This window comes from Artemia sp. Qi Xiang Cuo, chromosome 16 (assembly GCF_049724085.1).
Source record: "Artemia sp. Qi Xiang Cuo chromosome 16, ASM4972408v1, whole genome shotgun sequence".
NCBI classification, from domain to species: domain Eukaryota; kingdom Metazoa; phylum Arthropoda; class Branchiopoda; order Anostraca; family Artemiidae; genus Artemia; species Artemia sp. Qi Xiang Cuo.
This window is the reverse complement of record NC_142809.1, coordinates 56,316,499-56,335,807: the sequence shown is the minus strand read 5'-3', so window position 1 is coordinate 56,335,807 and position 19,309 is coordinate 56,316,499. Positions and strand designations below refer to the sequence as shown.

At 35.6% G+C, this 19,309-nt stretch overlaps 1 protein-coding gene across 1 annotated transcript in view; it reads left to right on the top strand.

Annotated features, from left to right (window-relative positions):
- Positions 1-3,039: 3,039 nt before the first annotated feature.
- Positions 3,040-19,309, top strand: part of LOC148943115 (chitinase-3-like protein 1) — a 170,288-nt gene continuing 154,018 nt past the window's right edge. Inside the window, exons 1-3 of the mRNA XM_089102548.1 lie at positions 3,040-3,156; positions 5,477-5,668; positions 12,625-12,725. Of these exons, the coding sequence (XP_088958674.1) occupies positions 3,087-3,156; positions 5,477-5,668; positions 12,625-12,725 (363 nt within the window). The 5' untranslated portion in view covers positions 3,040-3,086. The remainder of the gene's footprint in view (positions 3,157-5,476; positions 5,669-12,624; positions 12,726-19,309) is intronic.

Sequence of the window (19,309 nt, the reverse complement as noted above, 5' to 3'; positions counted from 1 at the left end):
TTATTCAACGTAGTTTAAAGTCTGGCAAATTAGGTCTTTGAGGATAATGACCCCCCAAAACCCCCAGGGCAAGGGTTGTAAGTTATGTCCCGGGGGCATATAACGTTTTATATAAAGTGATGTCGTAGAAGCTTCAAAAGGGCTCATTCGATTGGAAATTGAAAGGGCTAGTGCCACTTTTAATATTCGAAAGTGATTGGAGGGCAGCTAACCCTCCTCTCTCGTCCACCATTTCCCCAAACATATCTAATCAAAATTTTGAAATAACCATTTTTTTCAACGTAGCTTAAAGTTCTGGAAATTATGTCTTTGAGGATGACAAACCCCCCACACATCTCTGGGCAAGGGTAATAAAGCTTTTACAGAGAGCGTTATCGTAGAAACATCAAAAAGAGCCCTTTCAATTGGAAATTGAAAGAGCTAGTGCTCTTTTTAATAGTCGAAAGTGATTGGAGGGCAACAAATCCCCGCTCACGCCAATGATTTCCCCAAACACATTAAATCCAAATTTTGAAATACCCGTTTTCTTCAATGTAGTGGAGAGTTTTGGAAATTAGGTCTTTGAGAATGATAACCCCCCCCCCATACCCCTCAGGGCAAGGGTTTTAATTTATGCCCTGGGGGCATGTAAGGTTTCCATAGATAGTGTTGTCGTAGAAACTTCAAAAAGGGCTCATTCGATTGGAAATTGAAAGGGCTAGTGCCACTTTTAGTAGTCGAAAGTGATTGGACGGCAACTAATCCCCCTCTCTCGCCCACAATTTCCCCAAACACATCAAATCAAAATTTTGAGATAGCCAGTTTTTTCAACGTAGCTTAAAGTTCTGGAAATTATGTCTTTTAGGATGAAAAACTCCCCACACATCTGTGGGCAAGGGTAATAAAGCTTTTACAGAGAGCGTTATCGTAGAAACATCAAAAAGAGCCCTTTCAATTGGAAATTGAAAGAGCTAGTGACCTTTTCAAAAGTCGAAAGTGATTGGAGGGCAACTTTAAATTTTCATGGATTTGTTTTTATTTCTTTGAATTTAAACCAAGGAAGACGTGATCAAGGCCATGTATATTAGTAAGGGCATGTTGGGTGTTTCAGAACACATAAATATGAATCACAACAAATGCCGTTTCTTTTTATTTTTCATTTTTTAATTTTCTTATATTAACCTTTATTACGAAGCTAGTAATTACCCTTTTCACAGATGGGTGTTGCTACCCGATCAGGTTTTACTCTTCTCGATTTTCAAATCTATGAGTCACCCTTTCCAGGGGGCTCGATTAGATCTCTATATTTTTAACTTTTTGAGTCACTGATTTCATTCCCCCCAAACACTATTTTTACTGATCATTTTCTAGTGGTCATGTTTATCTCTGACCGACCACTTGTCCCATGCTCAGACGTTTTAGTGAATGCCAATGTTACCAGATGTCTAGTTTAAAGTTCCGCCGCCATTTAAGTGAATAAATGCCAAAAGCTCCATTTTTCTAGTGGAAATACACCGATGAATGATTTCTCTCCCCCCCCCCCAAAAAAAAGAAACAAATTCGCCGATCTGAAAATTCTAGCACACAACCGCCTAAAAAAACCCACCGAAATGGCGCAAATGGGTCCCGTCTGGCCACTGTGGCGAAAGCCAAAAGCATTGTTTTAAGCTTAGTTTTATAATTGAAGCAGGTCACAAGCTGAACAGAGTTGTTTCTTTTCTTTGGGGTTCATTATGTGCCTTTCAACCTCTTATTGGGCCAAGGGGTAAATACAATAAGGTTATAATGGGTAAAACTTGAGAGAATTGGACTCCCAGTTTTAGTTTTGGGATACCTCGGTAGGCTGGATATGAAATGGCTACCATATCTGATTTTTAGAAGGTCTTGTTTCCCGATTTAGTTTTCACTTGGTTATAGTAAAGTACGTACAACTTTACTCCAACCCCACTGCGTAGCGTTTTGATCAGAGGTAGTTTTTAGGTTACACCATGGTGAAGTATTAAATCATTGACAGGAATTTTAAATTACAAATTAAGCTCATCCAGCGCCCTTTTCAAAAACCTACGAAAATAATATTTTCGTATTGTTCATTTTGCATAAATTAAAAAGTAATTTAGCCTGTGTATTATTGATATTTATTCTTTCTCCGGTGCTACTTCAGGTAAAGAGGGATATTCCACCACCCCTCCCCTGCCATTTACCGTGTAAGAACAAATACTAAAAAAACATTGAAAGTACTCACTTGGACCCCTAGTTTAATACGATCATTCACGGAGAAAAACAAAACAAAACCATATAAACAAATACATATCTGTGACCTTTTTTTTGGAAAAAAAGCATCAAATGAAGTATTTTTAAATGGGTACAAAACCTCTTTTTTATGGGCAAAAAACCTCTCTTCGAGGGTCACATACTCGGTGAGCTGGAAATAAAAAGTGGATTTTTTGCGTTATACAGTTTCTAACTTTTCTAAGCTACTTATTCTAATCTACTCTTCTGGGTTACTTCTTCTAATCTACGTCTTCTAGGCTACTTTTTCTTTCCTCAACTTGCTTCGAGTTATTACACTTTTCCAAGAGATTTGCTAATAAAGTTAAAAATTGGCGGCATAAAAAAGCCCGTCGTTGAAAAAAAATTAAGCTTAAATTACATACATATTTCTTTAGTTTTACTTGATAACTTTTAAGTATTTAATTCAAAGTTCATTATACTGGAAATAAATTTCTGAATTGCCGAGTTATTTTGTTCGCTTATTAAATTAATATCGCTTATATAATTAATAACTTATACAATATCGTCATATAATTGCCAAGTTATTTTTGTTTAAGGTGCTTCTTCAGTTCTCAACTTACTTTGAGCTATTTTACTTTTCAAAGAGATTTTCTAACAAAGTTAAAAATTGTTTGCCTAAAATAGCTCGTCTTTAAAAAAAATGATATATTTGCACATGAGCATCAAAGTACAATTTCTGTAGCTTCTCTTATCTAAAATATAGAGTACAACATTAATATGTAAATAAAAGATCGGCCTAAGCAGATTAGATTAAATATAAAGATATATCTTCTTTCCAGTTCTTTTTCAATTTTTAGTTTATATTATTAACTATTATGAGAAGTATATTTGCACTTGGAATACTGATTTTTCTGGCCATTTATGGCTTTGAAGCTGTTACTACAGGTAGTGGCATAACAAACATCAATTGTGACGTTTTTCAAAAAACAGCATTTACTACATAAGCCATAGAAAAGCCAAAACGACTAGGTCTTTTTTTAATTTGGCGGAAAATTAGTGTGAAATCACTTAATTAACTTGAAATTCTTGCGCCTAAAACCAAAATACATCTTTTTTAAATTGGTCACAAAATTCAGTCTGACAGAGCTCTCTCTTTACGAAAGAGATAAGGTTTAAATAAAACATTTTTTATTTATTTTATCCCAGAACCACTTCATATATAAGGAATAGTCCTAAGAACTTTGGAGGGGTTTGATTTGATTGGAAATCCACCTGGGGGAATGTTCAAAATGTTAAATGTCAATGAAATTGGAATAATACTACTACTACTACTACTAACAACTCACCGCAGCACCAAGCCGCCTGAGGCCAACACAGCTACGCATGCTCCTCCGCCACCCCAATCTATTTAAAGCCTCCCTTTTTTCACCCGCCCACGAAGTTCCCATTTCCTTTAAATCTTTCTTTATGACATCCTCCCACCCCAGACGGGGACAACCTGCTTTCCGTTTAGCCCTAGATGGTTGGCCGAAAAGAACAATCTTCGACAATCTGTCATCCTTCATTCGCACAATGTGCCCTAACCACCTCAACCTTTCATTCATTATAGCCCTAGAGAGCGGTATTGAACCACCTTTTTCGTATAGCCTATTGTTTGAAACACGGTCAGTCAGCCGGGTACCCGGCTTATGCAATTTCTCTTGAAAACATCTGGAAAATCTTCATCCGCTTTTCGGAGCGTCCATGCTTCAGAGCCATATTTGACCACTGTCATTACTGTAGCTTCTAAGATTCTAATCTTGGTTTGCAGACTTATATTCCTATTCTTCCAGACTTTTTTTTACTGTGAAAAAACACCCTGAGCCTTGGCTATTCTATTTTTAACATCTTCACTGCTCCCACCATCTTTACTAATAATACTACCAAGGTAAGTGAAGCTGTCCACCTGATCAATATACATCAGAGACATTACTCTTCTTTATTTATGACGCTTTAAACTTTTCTTATGCCTTTGACGTGAGCGTTTCCTAGGTGTGGTGTGGAAAAAGATATAATTCTGACAGCCTTGATGCACATAGTTTCTTTTGATTGACTTCAACATCCCTCTCAAAATTCCATGAAATTTTGAGCTTAGTATCCTAGGTGTTCTTGATATATTTTCACATATATCCTATTGACAACTTAGATGCAAAAATTATATTTTGAATTAGTTCAGTATCCCACTCAAAATTCTCTGATAGTTTCAACTTAATACCCTTAACTGTTATTTCATTTTTTCAGACACGGTATTTTGACAACCTGGATGCGCAAGCCGTCTTTTAATTTTATTCAACTTTCCAATCGTCGGTTCTGGAAGTTTCAACTTGTAATCTTAGCCGGTCCTGATATATTGCTGCTAGACGGCTAGACCCTCCTGACGACCGGGATGTACATATTGTCTTTAAGTTCAACATCCCCTTAAACATTCTTCGAAAGGTTCAACTTAATAAATTTATTTTAAACTGCCCATGTGCCTTTCATTAGGTATTTTTAGTAATATTTGTTAATGCGGGGATTTTTGTGTTTTTTCTTTATTTTGTTGATGTATGATGAATAAAAGTTCACAGCTCGAAATAAGAATTGTTTCAAAAAATCAGAAGTGACGTTTCGTCTTTACAACAAATTGGAAGAATTAGCCCTACTCCTCTTTTTCGTAGTTTCTATTCATTTAAAATAATTTGATTATTTATTATAATATCTGTCCATTTTGTGTCTCAATTATTAATTGATAGCGATTTATATTCCTTTTATACTCAAATTACTATTTGACTTTGTTTCCGCTCGTCATTGGTTTAATATTGCTCTTTACTTTTTTTTTGAAAACCTTCTTCTCTAAAAAAGTTTTTCTAAACTAATATAATAATAGAATAAATGTTTAATTTTAAAATCACTTCATCTTTTCAGCAAAGCGTAACGTAGTTTGTTACTACGGGAGATGGGCTGCATACAGGCCAACTCCAGGCCAGGTGTGTGTGATCCATTCTTTGTAAACCACAATGAGGTTTGTCAGGTGGTATTGTGCCACAAGAAGCTTTTGTAGTAATTTAGTAGTAAGTATGTAATCAAGGCCATATCCAGAATTCTTGTTGGGGGGTTACAAAAAAAAAACTTCATAAAATGCATCAAAAATTTGTCTATATACATTTTTGTTACTTTTTTACGATCCTCTGTTCCTGGACACGGCCCTTTAAGTAAAAATAACATAATATAAACGATGTATTTTTAGCAAAGCGCAATGTAGTATGTTACTACGGCAGCTGGGCTGTATACAGGCCGGGTGACGGAAAATTTGATGTTGAAGATATAGATCCAACTATTTGCACACACCTGATTTTTGGGTTTGCAGCACTTGATAACCAGACGTACAAAATAGTGGCCTTTGACCCTTGGAATGACCTTTATGACGATGGAGGAAGAGGTGAGTGTTTCTTAAGTGAGGTCACCGTGAGATGAGGTAAAGGTCACCGTGTAACTGTCGTGTAAAAAAGAGGGTTGAGGAGGAGGCAGCCATCTTAAATACGCGGCAGTTTCTATTCGTTTTAAGTTTGAATGCTTCTCTTTGCCTTCATTTGAAAAAAAAAATTGTTATTTTCTGTTCGTTTTTTATACCATATCCAGGATTACACTAATGTGAAGGGAGTTATCACCCCCTCAAACTCGACTCGTTAAATCAAACTTCAACTTTTACAGAACAATGAGCACATTTAGAGTATTTGATTTTCAAATTAAAGTATAATGTAATACGGTAATTACCTGGCTAAAAAAAGAAAAAAAAAAGAAAAAAAATTACAATAACAGTTCTTCCACAAGCACTATATCCAACCTGAAATCATATAATGTAATACGGTAATTACCTGGCAAAAAAAAAAAAAAAAAAAAAAAAAAAAAAAAAAAAAAAAAAAACTGTCTTCCTACTTTAGTAACTGAAATAAATGAGCACTTGAACAAGGTTTAGACCCAACTCATCCATCCAGTTCCTCAGGACAAAACAGTATATCCAATCCGACAATCCGAAAATCAAGTCCAAAATAGAGCAAAATCAGCATCAATGTTCCAAAACCAAGCTATAGCATCTTAAATCTACAAAACATTATATTCCCAAGGTGATCACCACAAATCGGGGCTCATCAGATAGAAACTCAGTGCCTAAATGGGTTTCGGCGCTTAAATTTCACTACCCAGGCAATATGAGCGCGCCATGCCATAATCTGGTATACCCCTATGTAGTGACACCTATGGAATAAACATAAACAAAATCCAAAATATCCAAAAAATAAAAATAAATATCGCTTGTTTTATCTTAGAATTATAAAAAACTACATCATTATCATGCTTATTTGTCCTCTTATATATCTTATTTCTAACCTTATTAATAATTACATTTTTCCAATTCTGAAAACTATTTTTATTAATTTTCTCTTTTTTGCACCAATTATCAATAAATATTTCTAAATTATTATTTAATCCCCTAAGCAGATTCGAGGGTTTTAGATGATTTGAAAGACGGAATTTAGCCCCCATTTTCATTATATTCTGCAATTCAATTTACTTTATTATTGCTAAATCACCTGTAATAATATGTTCGTAAGTTGGATTAACAAATGATAACAATTGGTCACACTTACAAATAGGTTTCCAGTTACTATCCGTGTCAAAATTCTTAAGTATTAAATTATAATTAAAAATCATTTGTCCTATCGTTTTTGAAAACTTATATGTTATATTCGGATTATTCTTATACTTTAAATTGCTAGGAAGGGCCTGTTTCACATCAGCCTGGTTTAAAATTCCAGATAAATTTATATCCTCTATTTGTTTACTTATAAAATTTATAGGTAGATATAATCTCTTCTCCTTATTAACAGTCTTATCAGACTTTTTATATTTTGAAATAAATTTAGTTCTAGCTAGAATACATACTGTATTATAAATCAGTTTAATTTTTGAGTTACATGGTGTTTTATTATTTATATCCCAAACAAATTTTATTAAATTATTTTTTGATAACTTATTTAAACATTTTATTAAGCTAGCCATACCATTAGACTCAAATAGTTTGCACAATTCCTTCAAATAGATATCTAAATCTATATTCTTTTTTCTATTATTTTTCCTTTGCCCTCTTGATCGATTTTTACGTTTAATGGGATGATTAAAAGAAGGATGATCAATTAAACCATTAATACAATTAACAACAACATTAGACATGTCTCCATATTTAGCCACTCGATCACTCAACCCGAAAGGATAAGCAGTACCGAGGGTATGGATCCAATAGTCTTCACGTTTACGTAAATTTATATTTTTCTCTTCTTTAGTTAGATTACTTAATTCCAAATTTTTTAAAATCGTAATACTTAAATTAGTTAAAGAACCGGTACCATTATTACAATGCTGTACTAGATAGCTATTTATTTTTTTACCCTTAATTGTGCTTTTGTGCCCCGAAAACCTCTCATATATTTTATTAATACTTTCCCCCACATATTGTAAGCCACAAATTTTACATTCCAACAGAAAAATGATATTATTTGTTTTACAATTTACCCTACCCCGAAATAAACAATGAAACTTTTTATTATATAAAGTGATTTGTACCATAGCCCTAGGGGTGAAATAGTCTCGGCAGAGAAAACAACGACCAGTACACCTACTAATACCCGGTAGACCGCTTTGAATCTTACTAGTATTCGAATTTATCATTAAAAACAATATAAAAAACCCAAAACGACAAACAAAACAAAATCCAAATCATATCCGAAAATCAAGCATATTTCCATTAACCATAACACCAAAAAACAACCCAAAACCAAAGATAAAATGACTTCCCAAAATAATTATCCGTCTCAGGTTAAAACCTGGATCAGGGTTAAGGTCTGTCGGGGAAAATAATTTTTAACAATTCTTCCACCAGCACTAGATCCAACCTGAAATCATATAGTGTATTACAGGTAATTACTTGGCTATAAAAAAAAAAAAAAAAAAAAAAAAAAAAAAAAAAAAAAAAACTGTCTTCCTACTTTAGTAACTGAAATAAATGAGCACTTGAACAAGGTTTAGACCCTACTCATCCATCCAGTTCCCCAGGACAAAACAGTATATCCGCCTTTTTGATGCTTTTCCATGTTTCCCCCTTTGTACAGGCCAATGAGCCTTTGGGGGAATAATAACATGTAATGTTGTATGTGTATCTAGTGAAGAATAAATCTTATCTGATCTTACCTTTTCCATGTTTTCATCTTTACTATGTTTCCATCTTTTTCCTCTGACTTTTTTTTTCATGTTCCTAATTTTATTGTTTTTGTGCACAGGTTTGGAAATATGACTACAGTTGCCTGTGATCCAGGGGTTTATTTATCAAACAGTTTGCGGTAACGAACTGTACGTAAGGAGCGATGCGGCTCAATAGTAACCGAAACTCTAAAAAACGGAGTTTTGATACCAGTAGATATATCAAAAGAATTGAATTCTTATGCTGATTTTAAATATGTAAGTTTCATTAAGTTTAGTCTTACCTATCAAAGGTTACGAGCCTAAGAAAATTTGCCTGATTTAAAAAAAAGGGAAGAAGGCCCCCAAAAGTCATAGAATCCTAGTGAAAATCACACCATCAGATTCAGCGTATCAGAGAATTCTACTGTAGAGGTTTCAAGCTCCTCTGTAAAAAAAATGTGGAATTTTGTATTCTTTTGCCAGAAGAAAGATCACGGATGCATGTTTATTTATTTTTATTATTATTTTTTTTTTCAGTGGTGATCGTATCAACCCAGGGGTTGTAGAATATCATGAGAGAGCTCATTAAAACATAAATTAGAAGTTCTAGTACCATTTTTAAGGGACCAAAAATTTGCAGGGCAACTAGGCCCCCTCCCACGCCCTTTTTTCTCAAAATGGTCCGATCAAAATTTTGAGACAGCCATTTTGTTCAGTATAGTTGAAAGACTGAAGAACTATGTCTTTGAAGATATCATGACCTCCCATAGCCCGTGGGGAAAGGTCTTTACGTTATCAGATTTGCCCATTGTTTGTGTGTAGTATTTTTTATTGGGAAGTATGCCTTACATTTTTCGGGGGTGGGGGGATTTTGTGGTGTAGGATTTTGTGCTGGCGGATTTTCTACGGTTATAATTTTAAATGGGGAAGGTAGTTTCTGGGGGGTATATTTATAAAGAGAAATTTTACTGTAGGGGAATTTGCCATAATTCCTCTACGAAATTCTTCTTTTATATTACTTTCTCATTGTAGACTCAATTTTACGCGTGGAGAGGTTAGGGGTAACTACCCGGGGTAAATTTTTACCAGTATTGAATTGTCTAGAGAATAAATCTGCGGGGAGGAGGAATCTATCCGTTGAGGTGTAGCCAGATTTCCTGGTATTACTTAAAAAACTATTAAAAATTAAATTAAAAAAACAAGTTTTTTCAACTCAAAGTAAGGAACAACATTAAAACTTACAAGGAACAGAAATTATTACGTATATGAGAGGAGTTGCTCCTCCTCAGCACCTCGCTCTTTACTCTAAAGTTTGAATTATGTCCCAATTCTTTAAGAACGACTTCCGAGACACGGTTGGTTTAATCAGAACAATAAGTACTTTTTTTTAAATATTAAAATACTTTAGCGTAAAAAGCGAGGTATTGAGGAGGAGCAACCACCCTCATATACGTAATAATTCCTATTTGTTTTAAGTTTTAATGTTACTCCTTACTCTCAGTTGAAAAAACTTATATTTTTTATATATTATTGCGACAAGCCTATGGTTTTCCCCTGTACTGAATAAAATAAATGAATAAATATAAAGTAGGATCAAGAGGTAAGCTACATCCTTTAAATTAATTTGTTCTGCAATTAATTAATCTTTTATTAATTTTATAATTTAATTTATTAACTTAATTAATTAATTAATTAATTTAATTAATTAATATTTAAATTAATTTGTAAGCTACATTACTTATCTGAATTGATGTTTAGAATTCTATCAGTATCTTGATTGGCTCATAAAATATGCAGAAGTCTTTTATTTCTATGAATTGTGTCATATTCTATTTTGTCAGGGGCAGAAATTGTGGGACAATGCAGCCAAAAGCTGCCTTGTTCACCTGACAGTTCAAGCGTCTTCTAGGTTTAATTATCAAGACATGCATCCCCCAGAAATCAACTATTAGTCAAAATAATTGGATAAATATTAGAAAAATATGATAATATACATCTGGGGTGTTTGTCTTTATCAATATTTTCCATATACTTTTCTTTTTTCAAGATTCTCGGTACCATCTAATATGGTTTTCTCGCATCAATATTTTCGCCTAAGTAAATTTAATTTCAATCAATGCATATAGGATTATAGCTTTATTTCAGAAAAAAATTGTTCTTCATATACCCCCCCCGGAAAATACCCTCTCATGGAAAATATACCCCGGCACATAAATCCTCGCTGAAAGGAATTTATTCCCCACTGAAAATCCCCCAGATGACCCCCCTCCTGCAAAAAACTCCCCTGCGAAAACTTGCTGTATGTTTCCCAATAACAAATACTATCTGTAAACAATGGACAGATGACAAAACTTAAAAAGGCACTTCAACTTCTACAATGAGATTCTCTGTTTTGTAGTATGGAAGGGAGGGAGAGGTCTCAAAGGGCGCATTTTAATATCAAAACATCCCAGCCCTCATTGAGCCATCAGATAAATACAAAATTAGTTCTAAGAGAGTGATGAGAAAGGGTAGATGTAGTAATTGATGTGAGACCCCATGTCCATAACCAGGATTTTTTTGGGGAGGGAGGCCAGGGGGTTTTGTGCAAAAGAAACTTTAAACACGCATCAAAAACGTGAAATTGATATCTAGTTGCTTATGATTCCTGGGGAAATCTCTGGTCTAAGCTGTTATTAACTAAAAAAAAAAAGTTTTTTTAACTGAAAGTAAGGAGTGACATGAAAACTTAAAACGAACAGAAATTATTCCGTATATGACAGGGGCTGTCCCCTCCTCAACGCCTCGCTCTTTACGCTAAAGTTTTTAATTGTTTTAGAAAATAAAGTTGTGAGACAGAGTCAAACTTTAGCGTAAAGAGCGAGGCGTTGAGGAGGGGACATCCCCTTTCATATACGGAATAATTTCTGTTCGTCTTAAGGTTTAATATCGCTCCTTACTTTCAGGTAAAAAAACTTGTTTTTTTAAGTTAATTTCTGAACGTTTTTGAATTAATGCAGCTTTGATTTTGGCTCATCGTAAATGAATAATTAAAACAAAATTCGTATATTAATTTTCCTTTTTTTTGGCTAATTGGCTTTCTCGAAATTTGTTTTGACGTAACTTACGAATTAACTTACGTAACAAATTTCTATGTTCGTATGTTTTTCAAGTTCAAGTTTTGTTCGAATCACAAACCCCTGAATCACAAAGGCCGTTTAATTAGAATAGATAGCTCTTTTGAAAATACTAAGAAAAACGTTAGAGTAAACAGCAAGGTATTGACTAGGAGGCTCATATACGTAATAATTTCTGTTCGTTTTAAGTTTTAATGTTGCTTCTTACTTCCAGTTGAAAAAAACTTGTTTTTTTATGTTTAATTTCTGATCGTTTTTTAAATAAGGCTGGGAAATCTGGCGCCCCCTTCATAGAAATTTCCCTTCTCCCAAGGAAATATATTCCATGGAAAGATCCTCCCCTTAACCCCTACTCTGACCCCAACCCCCCACCAGAAAAAAATTCCTCCTGAAAACGCCTGTATACTTCCCAAGAACCAATACTAGCATATATGTAAACAATTGGCAAGGTTTATAACTTGCAGCCCTTCCCCTGGGGACAGTGGGGGATTAAGTCATCCTCAAAGACATATTAATTAGATTTTCGACTATGCTGAACAAAATGGCTATCTCAAAATTTTGATCGGATGACTTCAAGAAAAAATTAGCGTGGGAGGGGGCCAAGTCGCCCTCCATTTTTTTGGTCACTTAAAAAGGGCACTAGAACTTTTACTTTCCGTTCAAATGAGCCCTCTCACGATGTTCTAGGACTACTGGATTGATAGGATCACCCCTGAAAAAAAAAACCCAAAAAAACAAACAAATAAACACGCATCCGTGATCTTTCTTCTGGCACAAAATATGAAATTCCACATTTTTGCAGATAGGAGCTTGAAACCTCTATAGTAGGGTTCTCTGATGCGCTGAATCTGATGGTGTGATTTTCATTAAAGTTCTATGATTTTAGGAGTTGTTTCCCTCTGTTTTCGAAAAAAAGGCAAACAAAAAGAGTCAAAGATAAAAGGTCACAAAATTGTAACAAGTAATGATTTGTGGTAAAAACAATAAATTTCGAGAATAAAACCACACACGTATTTCCAACTTTTATTTAGCTTTATATTCACAGGTGCCTATGAAAGATTTGTTGCATTGAAAAACAAAAATCCCGAGGCCAAGGCTCTTCTGGCGATAGGTGGGTGGAACGAAGGATCTGTTAAGTATTCATACGTAAGTTTTAAATATATTATTTCTCTGAATATCCTTAACTTAATGTGTTCTTTTAACCACCATTAGTAAAGTTAATTTCTAACAGAATACGGCAAATTTTGTCAAAGCGAAAACACCCAGGTGGCGTCGCTAGTCAAGTGCCAGCTCGCGTGTTCGATCGAAAGTCAAATTTTCTGGAATGCACCTCAAATGTTTCCTCAAAAAATATCCCTGTGAATCATTATCTAAACAAAACAAGCCCGCACACAGAATTCTATTGGGGGAAGGGGCAATAACAATTGGTGATTTTGAAAAGAAGTTCCCAGAAAAGTGAAAAAAAAATTGATTTTGGGATGAGCCCGGGTATTAATCCCCCCCCCTATATTAGCACTAAAAGAAAATATCGATTGTATTTTCTATAGGTGCTTGAAATTCCATACCGCTTCGTTTCAAACCTAAAGTTTTTGTATTGTTTAAACTAAATGTTGTCGGTCGGACAAAACGAATACTTCAACCTAAACCCAAAACAAGTGGAGTGAATATTCACCAACATTAAGGCATTTTTTCTGGTAGATAATGCAAAATCTTTCTCCAAGAAGAAAATTCATCTCCTACGAGAACCAAGCCACCTGAAGCCAGTAAAGGAGGCGCGCTCTTCCTTTTTGCGAATCTGCTCGGAGTGTCGCTGTTTATTCCTTTCCACAAAGTTCAAACTTCATTTAACGAAGTTTGCATCCTCCCACATCGCATGAGTACGACTTACTTTTCACTTGGCCTCAGGTAAATGGTTAATAACCACGATTTTGGACAAACTATCGTCTGTCATCAGTAAACTTGATCTAGCCATCATAGGTTTTCTTTTTCGTGATAGCTCTAGTTAGCAGAACAGAACCACATTTTTCGTATGCCTGTGGTTGTTTTATATATATATATATATATATATATATATATATATATATATATAACACCCAGACTTTCTTTCTCAATCTTTCAAAGTGGCCAGTACGATGACTTGCCATACCCCTAAGTTAGTTTGATCCCATATATTCCATAAAGTCACCCATGCAAACAAAATCGGAAGAACTCAACTGGATCTCATCCAAAACTTGACCAAAACCAAGTGCAAACTCTTCCCATTGAGTACTTGGTGGCTTATATACCTCACTTATCAAAATCTGATTCCCGCCAATTTCCAGCTCAAGAGTAAGAGTTTCAAACTTACCTTCTACCCAAATGGAATAATCCTTCCTCACATTAGCCACAAGATGCTCCTTAACTAGAAATGTTAAAGCTCCACGTGCCCTCGTCTTTCTATTTTTTAAAATAGGCTTGTATCCTGGAAAACTAAAAAGGGACACATAATGTTCTGACGTTAAAAAAGTTTCACATAGGCCTATAATATTAAATCTGCAATTTGAACTATCAAGCATCAGCAGGATTTCACGATACGATGACGTAACGTGACAATTCCAATGACAAAGACAAAATGAATTTTGATCAGTAATAGATACCAAAGAAAGTAGATTTACATAACAGCTATCTCTATTCGGTCGAAATGTGACAGAAGGACTTTCCTGCGCAATATCAGCATTAAGAATATCTGCAGCTCGGAGTGGATTATTTTCAAAGGTCTTTAGTCTCTCACCACAACTTTAAGATAACTTAGCGCAATACAACTTCTATAAAAAAAAAAAAAAAAATAGCGGAAATATGACGACTTTTAACTATTAGCTCACACTATTAAGCAACATCGTCGATAGACCATAACCGACAAAGAAACGAATCGCTGAATTCCCAGAACCTCCGAAAATTCATTAATTTCTCTAAAATTTATATCTAGGATAAGGCCGTATTTAGGAGGGGAATAGGGGGTTTGAACCCTCCCCACGAAATGTGTATGCGACTGGTAAAAAGGTAACAAAACTGAACATAAAGAAATTTTGATGCATTTTTAAAGTTTTTCTAAACCCCTTCCCCCAACATAGTTCTTCTGCAAATACCCCCCCCCCCCCGACAAAAATCCTGAATATGGCCCTGATCTAGGAAATTCAAACCTACTACATAATACGTTTCACAGAGAGTCTTTCCATCCCATTTGATATAATATTCTCCCGGAGCCTTTACTATTTTCCTAGGTTTAAATCCTTTGAAATATTCCACAGAAGCGAGGATAAAGCACAACCCTACTTAATTTCTTATTCTACACCAATCTAGCTACTAACCTCGCTTTCAACCTTAATTGCAGCAATATTATTCACGTACATAGCAGTAATCACTTGGATGTGCTTAATACCATGCAAAGGGCCCACGATAGAGCTTGTCTATCAGCTGATTCAAATGCCTGTTCACATCTATTACACGTATTGTGGTGGTTTTAGCCTAGTAAAGAGCGAACTGTGGCCCTTTATAACTGAAATTAAAAAAAAAATATTTTAAAGAAAACTGGATAGCAAAACAAAGAATTAAAGTTATCAAGTATTTTGCAGTAGGTTGCATAGGTTGCATAAAGATATGGTTAATTGTAGACAGATGAAAGCCAAGACAGATAGTCAATTTAATTGAGAGGCAAATGTTCAAATGGCTGAGACACAGGTAAATGGCTGGAGTATGCATGACTCTCTAATTGGACACATTCTTTTTTGTTAGTTTTTGGAAAGGCATGCCTGCCCAGAGTCTCAGGCAGTCTCAGGCATGGGTAAAATCCGACTAGTTGCTCCAAAATCAGATTTAATTAAGCAAATTTATTATTTAGGTGTTGTGTAAAATAATAATTAAAAGAAACTTAAAAATTAGATGGAAGGTTAAAACTGGAGCAATATTCAATAGAAGGTTAGACTGCCCAATATTCAAGGTAATTTCTATTTGTTTCAACCTTTTGTGTAGTTCTCTTCTTTCATATGAAAAAAAAATTCTTATTTACGATGTAGTTTCGGTCCTTTTAGTTTTAAAAAAACTAAAAAAAATCCTTAAAAAAATCATTCACAAAGAACTCTCGCTACCTGGCAAAATTGTCTTTCTAAAAGTTTAGTTTACATTTGAAGCTTTTGGTAAACTGTTTTTGCTGGGCCACTCTACCCCACTTTTTTATATAAGTTTTAACGTTAGAATGGATTTTTCCTGGGATATCGTAAGCTTTTTAATTCAATTAATCTAAAAACAAGGGGGACGCTTCAATTACCAAATTGAACACTGCATCATTTGTGAGTTTTATAGATGGTGCTATTATTTTAATTATAGGAATTAAAAATAAACTTAAAGTCGAACTGCCAATCATGACAAACATAAAGGTGAAATACAATTTGCTAATTGAAATTTTGCTGCAAGATCATCAAGAAAAAAAAGAAACTGCAGAAATGCTGATGGAAATACGAAATACAACTGGATGAAAAAATACTGATGGAATTTTGCTGTAAAATCATCAAAAAAATGTAAAACAGACCGCTGAAGAAAAAAAAAGAGAAACTAGAGAAATACTAATGGAAATACGAAATACTTCAACTGAATGAAAAAATGCTGATGGAATTTTGCTTTAAAATGATGAAGAAAATGTAAGACAGACCGCTGAAGAAAAAAAAGAGAAACTTCAGAAATACTGATGGAACACAAAATGCTTCAACTGGATGAATAAATGCAGATGGAATTTTGCTGTAAAATACTCAAGAAAATGTAAAACAGACCAATGAAGAAAAAAAGAGAGAAACTGCAGAAAAGCTGATGGAAATACCTCGAAGTCCTAAATTTCTCGTATTTCTTGACACTTCTGATTCAAATTATCAAAACTGATATTTAGTATTGTCGACCTCCCCCCTCCCCCCCACCCCCAAAATATTCCTTTACATGTGCTAAAACAAAAACACCTTACAATGAAAGAGATGAGGGAGTTAAAAACCAAAATTGCAATCATTAAAGGGTTGTTATAAAAACCATAAAAGAAAAGTTAAAACAGTTTAAATAACAGATCAAATAGGGATAAATCCTTTTATTAGACAGTGAAAAGCAAAGACAAAATTATCTCGATTACATATACAGTGATCGCCATCAACAGATATACTGCTGATATATCTGATGATGACGGTCACTGTATATATGATCGAAATATTCAGATGTTTTTGTCATTGTTTTTCACTGTCTAACAAAAGGATTTATCCCTATTTGAACTATTATTTGTACGTCATTGGAAAGGCAGCGTGGTCTTCGAAAATACCTAAACAGTTTAAAGTTAAAAGAAAGAATAAAAAAACAGTTTTGTCAGATTTTTATTTTTGCTTTTGATTTAACCCTCCTCTTGGAGCTAAAACAATAGTCAGTTAAATTAAAGATAATTAAAACAGAAGATTTAGTAAGACTTATAGCTAGGCTTGAGCATAAGGTAAATGAGTCATGCGGGTAACCCTTAACCTATAAGTAGAGATGCCTTATTGAGTCCGATCGCTCACCCCTGCTGCCACCTACAACTTTTTTACATAGTTTAATGAGGACAGGGTCAATGACCTCTTTCTCCATGACCTCTTTTCTCCAGGTGCGTTTTTGGCACGCTCTTAACGAATGTCAATGTTGTTATTGTTTCCGAGCCAAATGTCAAGGTCAATGTTGTTGTTGTTTTGAACAGAGTCATATGGAGAACACGTAGTTAATGGGGTCAATGTTGTTGTCGTTGTTCTGGACACGCTCTCAGTGAATGTCAAGGTCAATGTTGTTGTTCCCGAACCAACTTTCTTTTCAGTCTAGAGTTGGCAGTCAGAGTGAAAGAATTGAAAAATGAATAAATTTGAGAAAGAGAGAATTAGATCAGTGTTTATAGAAAAACATTTGATTTTGGATGATGATTTTCTCGAATTATCTCTTCAACTTTTAAAATGCGATTCAAATGCTTATACTCAATTCATTGATATCTTGATCACGACACGTCAGAATCATATTGTGGATTTACTTTCATTGCCAATGTAGATGGCTCCTCCTTCGAAAGAGGCAACGTCACAGAGTTACTCCTCTCTCCTTTCCTACACTTTGAATTTATGGCGCGAAGAGGATCAGTTTCGTTTTAGCTGTGAGAGAGTTGACATCGGAAACCAAAATGTTCTATATATGCCCATTGTGCATGTACACTCTTGGCAGTTGGACTCAATATGAGAATTGTACAATTATTGATGACTATAATGAAAAGTGTAAATTATGTAATCCTTGCAAATTACATAGAGGATATGCTGTACAAATTAAAGGTTGTAATTCATGTCTTGAAGAGGTGTGTGATCCGGAAATAGTATTTGTTATTGTTTCCGAGCCAAATGTTACGAGTTCCCGGGAAACAGTTAGATCCCCCTTCTCAGCCAATCAGAGGGCTTGGTTTACATAGCAATTTGACCCAGATATTTCGTATATAACGGGCATGCAATGCGATTCAATTATCAGAAACTATTGTGACACAATTGAAAATAAAAATGTACTTACATTGCTAATTGCGGCTGCCATGGAAAAACAGGAACTTTGACACTTCCTTCTTGTTGTTGTTCAAGCCAGATGTTTCGAGTTTCCGGGAAACAGTATTTGTTATTGTTGTTTCCAAGCCAAATGTTACGAGTTCCCGGGAAACAGTTAATTAATGTCTGACAGATGACGTCAAGTTAAATAATGTCTTTGCATTTCCAAAGAGAATTGTCTAGGAGAAACAGTTAGATCACACATGATGTCATGATTGATTGATTGACACGAAAGGGGAATTAATTTGTTGTTCTAAAGAGAATTGATTCACGAAAGGGAAATTAATTTGTTGTTTCTAACAAGAGAATCGTTTCCGAGCAGACGTTTTGATCTTAGCGCGCGAAAAGGTTTCCAAATAATTTGAAATGCATTGGCGCAGAGATGCCAAACAAAAGGAACATGCCGAAATTCCGTTTAGGGATAATTTTGGTGAAACTGTTTTAGCTATTTTATGGAACTATTTCGGCGAAACAGCTAGAGACATTTTAAAAGGTGATTTTTGAAACGATTTTGGAAGAGGTTTTGAGTGTCGTCGTTATAATACACAAGTTGTATTTTAACAGTGTTGTGAGGTCCTCTACCCCAACCCCAAAGGCTTCTCATACCCCACCCCCACCCCCAACGAAGCCCCCGGGACACAAAGGGCCCCCCAGCGCCCAAAGGGCCACCCGCGCCCCCCAAGGCCCACCCATACCTCCAAAGGCCACCCCCCGGCCCCCCCAAGGCCCATCGAGCTCCCAACGGACCAACGGGGTCCCAAAGGGCCCCCAGACCCCAACAAGGTCATACCCGAGCCACAAAGGCCCTCCTAAGTCCCCAAAGGTCCACCAGACCCCCAAACGCCCTCCCTGGGCCACAAAGGCCCTCCCCGGGCCCCCCCAAAGCCCCATCGAGCTCCCAAAGGACCAACGGGGTCCCAAATGCCCTCCACCGGTCCCCAAATGTCCCCCAGGCCCCCAACTGCCCCCCCGGACCTCCGAAGGCCCACAGGGCCCCCCAAAAGACCACCGGGCCCCCAAGGGCCCCCCCCGGTCCACAAAGGTCCCCCGGGCTCCCAAAAGACCACTCAATCCTCAAGGGTCTCCGGATCCCCAAACGCCCTCCCTGGGCCCCAAAGGTCCTCCCCC